We start from the raw sequence: 6000 nt of genomic DNA on the forward strand, positions 1-6000 counted from the left end.
GTGAACAGACAAAAAGCCACCCTGAGCCCTCACTAAATAAATGTAGGCTGCCCACCTGCCATTTTATGACAGAAACCAAGAGCTGCTTAATAGAAATAGTAAGCAGAAATGATGGCTGGGAATGTCTATTCCAATCTTATGTTAGTGAGTCAATAAAGCCAAAGTAAATAATCACTAAAACAGATTATCAACTTTTTGACAGATTTCCATTTGAATGTGTGGAGATGATTATTTGGGAGGGTAATTAAACTCCTCAAAAAACAGAATTGCTGTTCACTCTTTAACCTCTACTGGTAGCTATTTCTGCAGCTGTTGAGATAGCGCACAACTACACAGAAATACCAGAGAATACACAAATTATGCATTTTTAAGTCACAGTTATTGCAAAACATTGCCCCATGATAAGATTTACTTTTTATTCACACCAGGGATTCCAGGTGATAGGTAGTAAAGAGCTGCTGGAGTAGTAAACAAGGAAAAAAAATCACTCAAGTGAAACAAGACTGGCATTATCCTGCACTACCAGATCCTCTTAAGTAGTTTCAGATTCAAGAAGCCTTTTAATAAATTAATACATTTCTTTCTCTTGTATACAAATTCACTAATGTTCCTAAAACACTCCAAATAATAAACAAACCCCACAACACAGAAGACAGCTGAGGTCCCTTGGCTCATCCCTCTTTCTTCTGCCAAGGCAGCCATACCTACATCTTGTACATTTTGTGGTACTTTGAAGACTAAGAGACAGATTCTTCCTTAAATATCATGCAAGGATTGGGCCTACAAAAAGACAACACAAGTACAGTATTGAGCATTTTCCTACAGATTACATATGTTCTCATTTTAGAGGAGGCATCATTATTCTTCTCCTCAGCGTAAGTACATTACCCAATAGTAACTTTACAATAGTATTTATTTACAACTAAATAAACCCTGCACAGAAACCATTCACTTGCTCTTTCAGTATTAAAAAAAACACTTATTAAAAATCCTAATTATCCTAACATTATCCAATGCAACAGGGTTTTACAGTAATGAACATCAACTCCAATAATACCTGATCAAAACAGGGAAACTCTGAAGAGCAAAGCTATTTCTCTCCTTCCCCCACTTCCAAGTGGCGCATTCCTTCCCCTCCTCAGGGCTGCTCTACCTCAGAAATTCCCATTAGGCCTTTCTGTAATGAGTTGGAGAGTGAAGAGTCCCTTGACTGGACCAGGAACCAGCTCCACCACGGTTAAGGTGAGGGGGACACTGACCATGGGAAGGAACTCCTCTTGCCTGATTAAGGAAGGAATGACAGCAGGAGTAATCAGTCATCAGGCCCTGACAGGCCTGGAACATTCCTTATCTGAACTATACCCTGAATGGAATGGACTCTATAGTTACTGGATTTTTGAAAATTCCAGCAATTACCAACCAAGACTGTGTTCAAGGTCGAAATTTATGGATGACTAAAGCCAAACATCTAAAGAACCTTAAAAACCGGTCCTGAGTGAAGCCCTTTGGCTCTCCAGGACCATAGCAGGCTGCCACCAGCAACTCCCTGAGTAGGATGCCTCTCAGAGCTCACAGACTCTCCAGTTCATAAAGTTCTCAGGATCAGCATCCAAAACTGATGATAGGCTGAAACCTTCCACTCCTTGAGGCTCAACCCTTTCCCACTGAGAAATGCCAAAATATTTAAAGTGAGCATTTCACTGAACTCCAAGGGAAATTTTAACAGGTATACCTCTATACACTGATACGTATATATCCATGTATATAAATATATCTCTTTGTGTCAGTGTGCATGCATGTGTGGACTGACTTAGATACTCTTCTGCCAGTATAGCATGAATGTTGCTGTCTTGGAAGTATAATGAAGTCACTGTAGCAATTATAGTAAATCCTATCACTTTTTATATCACTTTGTAAATGTTAAATTAGTCAATGATTAAGTGCTGCTAAATCCTTTAGATATTGATCGTTGACCAAGTCTTAGACTAAGACTGGACCTAGCTGCACCTCAGCTCCATGAGGAGTTTAGAAAGTAAGGGGGTACACTCTGAATCTCATGACTCAACAGGAGGGTCTCCCTTACCCTTTTGCATCTTCAGTCTCTGTGTAAATCATTCTAAATGAATTCTAAGTCTGTTCTTCCTTTCTCAATCCATGAGGGTTTTTTTCCTTTTTTTTTTTTTCCCTGATCCTCCTCCCCATCCCCACTGCAGGGGTGGGAGGCAGCAGGAAATGAGTGAGTTGGCTGCATGGTGCCTAGTTGTGAGCTCAGGTTAAATCCAGGTGATACCTGGTTTTGCAACTATCTTGGACAGTGATTCTTTAAGCAACCTAAACCACTCATTTGTGACAAATTGGCATATTTGACTGGATGTCAAACAGAAACACAGATTACTTAAGAAAGCACAGAATAAGTCCAAGTTCCAGCAGCTCAAATTCTCAGAAGAACGGAGTTGTGTTAACTGGCATGGTTGTATAGCTGTGAAATGACAGCTAAAGGTGGCCAGGGCCAGAAAAAAGATGGAAAAGGAATTATCTGCAAAATGCCAGGAACCTGGTTAGAAGCTGTTTATCAAGATAGCAAGAATAACAATAAAAGTGTACTATACTTAAAGGAATAAACTCCTAAAGGCAATTGAATTAATACTGTCTTTGAAAATGGGGCTGCTGCAAAATCAGTTAAAGGAAGAAAATGAGAAAAAAAAATTGGAAAACATCAGATTTTTGTTTATGTGGGATTTCCATTCCCCTGACATTGTATTGATTAAGAAATTAATTGTATCCCCTGAAGAACAGGATGGGAACATATTGGATGATCCTGATGATGGCAAACTGAGGAAAGTTGACTCTTTGTTTCCCTCAGATTCCTATGAACTTGAGCTCAGACCCATCACTAAAGCAAAATACATTCTCATTCCTGTTGGCCCTCAACAACTGACAAAATTCCACACAGGAATTGTGCTCCAAGGAGCACAAATTTCAATATTAATGCAACAGGATGCTGAGAAGCTGGGTGTACAGCTTGGACAGCACAGAGTTAAAACCACTGCAGTGAACGGAGCAAGTGTTATTCACCAAACCACAAAAGTTAATTTATGGCTCTGGGCGAGAAGCGAATGTTGTCTACTTGCTTTGCAGTGGAAGATCACAGTGGAACTACTTTGGGTTTCAATATTTTGAATAGCCAAGCTTGGCGCCCAGTGGTCAGCTGTATGTGGTCCTTTGGTTCAAATCTTGCCCCTAAACCTGAGAGAAACCAGGGGGTACAGTGCCTGCACTCCCAATCCAAAGACTACCAAGGTACTGCAATGCCCCACTCCTGCTGCGGCACAAAATGGAAATAATTCTGGGATAGCAGCAGACTTAGAAAAATGGTACATTATTTCCAGAACCCACTTTACAATTCACCCACTTGGTCAGTCTGAAAACTGGGTGGGAGGTGGCATCTAGCAATTGATTATCAGCTCTTAAATGCCAACATGGCCCCACTGAGAGCTCCAATACCCAATATTGCAACTTTAACAGCTACAAGGAGCCATATACAGCAGAGCCAGGTGTGACAGATGTGTCCTTTATGGTCAGTCCCCTTGCAGGAAGATAAAAAAGAACTTTCTTTTACTTGGAAAAGTTCACAATATACCTTCAACAGACTTCCACAGGGGTATAAACATTCACCCACAATTGCTCATCCCATGTTTGCTGAACTTTCACAGACAGTCGCACTCCCTCAGAATGTAAAACAGTACAGGTCTATAGGTGATATTCTAAATAGGGGAAATTCCCTTGAAAAGGTGGGGCAAATGACAGCAGCAGCAGCGCAGCAAGCACTATGGAAAGCAGAAGTTGAGATGGCACCCAAAAAATGTAAAGGACCAAGCAGAGAATTAAGGTTTTTGAGCACCTGGTGGATAGGAGATAATGTGATGATTCTTCCATGTATCTTAAGAAAAAATAGAACATTTGCAAATGCCCCATTCTAAAAAAGAGTAACAGCAGCTTATGGAAACTTTAAGGTACTGGAGGAAACATATACCTAGATTTCCTATCATTTCTCACCCACTGTACTTACTTTTAGGAAAGGAAAATCACTTTGTTAAGTTAGTCATTGATTAAGGGCTGCTAAAACATTTAGATATAAACCTCTGATGAAGTTGGAGACCAAGATTGGACTTAGCTGCACCTAAACTCCTTCAGGAGTTTGAAAAGCAAGGGGATTCAACCTGAATGTTGTGACTCAACCAGAGACAACCCTTATCCTTTTGAGTCTTTCGTCTCTGTGTAAATCATTCTAAATTAATTCTAGCTGGAGTTTCCTTGGGACATTTCATCCATGCAGTAAGCAACAGAGACAACCTTGATATCCAAGTTTCTTAAGCTGCTCTTTTAAAAACTGTTGTTACTCCTACTTTTGCTAATACCTTTAACAATTATTAGTTAAGTGACCTAAACCACTCATTCAAACCAACACCAACTGAGAAACTTCTGGATTTTCTTTAGTAATGCTTGTTAGTGGAAAACACATTTATGTGGGAAAGGTCATCACGAGATTCCACACTGCCACTTCAAATTAATGCTCTGAAGCTCTGAAACAGCGCTGTGAAAGATAAACAAAACCAACCAGGCAATTCAAATACACATCAGGCTAGAAGTTCAACAATTATATCTCCCTTTCTTTTATAATTCAAGTGTGATCACTGCTGATGTGATATGCGAAAGCCAGAATACAGAGAGACACCTATTCAACTATGCAGCCTTCAGACTATGCAATAGTGCAATACTTCTTGCCTATTTGCACTATTAATTGCCACTGGCAATCAGCAGACTCTTGTTTCCTCACAGCTGTGCACACCCGGCTGGGGAAACAGGCACCACTTGCAGAATGTGGGTCCATTAGTGAAGAGGCTACTGGGTCACTAAACAGTTCTAAGCACACACCAAGTGAAAAAAACACCATTACGTGTTCATGCACAGTATTTTCTAATATCGTCAAACAGCACCTGTGGGTAGCTGACAAAAGTTTCTGTTCCAACAGATGCCCGCTTCCTCAGGCATGAAGATTTGTGTTGTGAAAACGACACCTTGTTTTGTAAGGAGCACAAGGTAAGCCCTCTAGGATCTGATTTCACTTATGTTGGATGATACCCAGTCCTATGAATAGCTTTTTGCAGCACAGGGGTTTTAAAGCCCGCTGAGGCAAACACAGCGCAGCGCGAAGAGCTATTCCTAGGACCGGGAATGACGCGACATGAGCGGGATCATTAAGAATTTCTTCCCCACGTGCCTCGGTGGGAGCGGGAGGGCACCAGTGGTGCAGGAGGCGCTCGGAAGCGGGAGCTGCTGCCCCGCACAGCCGCTCCGCACCCGCGGCACCCCGCACCGCCATCGCGTTCGGTACCTCTGCTTCGGGCGGCGGAGCTGCGCTGCTCTCCGCCGCTCCACGGTACGAGACGCTCCCTCCCCTCCCGAGGAACCCCGCGGGCACTCTGGCGCCGCTGCCGCTGCCCCGGCCAGAGCATCTCCCCGGGCCTCCCCTCGCCTCCCGCCCCCGTTACCTGCCCCGCCAGCCCCGACCTCTCCTCGCCTGGAGAGAGAAGGTGGAGGAGCCCAGCCCCCCCGGATGCCCCAGGCATCCCCCTCTCCTACCTGCCGGGTGGCTCCCGGGGCAGCTCAGCAGCAGCCAGAGGTGCAGCGCGACCCCGACCACACAGGGGCACAGCAGCACCAGCCAGTTTCGCATTGGCCGCCGCAGCCGCCGGCCCCTTCCCCTTCGCGCCGGCCTCTCCCAGCGACGCAGGCGCGACAGCCCGGCTCGGCCGCCCGCGGCTCCTCCCCGCTCGGCCGGGCCGGGCTCGGCTGCCCCGCGGCCGCCGGGAGCTGCAGTCCCGCCCCGGCCCGGGCGGGCAGCGGCGGCTGCCTACAGCCCCCACAATGCTGCTCCGCGCGTCTCACGTGGCGGGGGGCGCGGCGGCCGCGGCGGCGGCGGGTTCCCCTCACGGACTG

The 6000-nt window shown here is 45.0% G+C and overlaps 1 protein-coding gene across 2 annotated transcripts in view; it reads right to left on the reverse strand.

Annotated features, from left to right (window-relative positions):
• The window catches only part of B3GALNT2 (beta-1,3-N-acetylgalactosaminyltransferase 2), a 30234-nt gene extending 24465 nt beyond the window's left edge, over positions 1-5769 (reverse strand). For both annotated transcript variants that reach the window (XM_053937134.1, XM_053937133.1), the window contains exon 1: positions 5644-5769. In XM_053937134.1, the coding sequence (XP_053793109.1) occupies positions 5644-5737 (94 nt within the window). In that variant the 5' untranslated portion in view covers positions 5738-5769. The remainder of the gene's footprint in view (positions 1-5643) is intronic.
• Between the last annotated feature and the right edge of the window lie 231 nt (positions 5770-6000).

This window comes from Vidua chalybeata, chromosome 3, assembly GCF_026979565.1.
Source record: "Vidua chalybeata isolate OUT-0048 chromosome 3, bVidCha1 merged haplotype, whole genome shotgun sequence".
Taxonomy (NCBI): domain Eukaryota; kingdom Metazoa; phylum Chordata; class Aves; order Passeriformes; family Viduidae; genus Vidua; species Vidua chalybeata.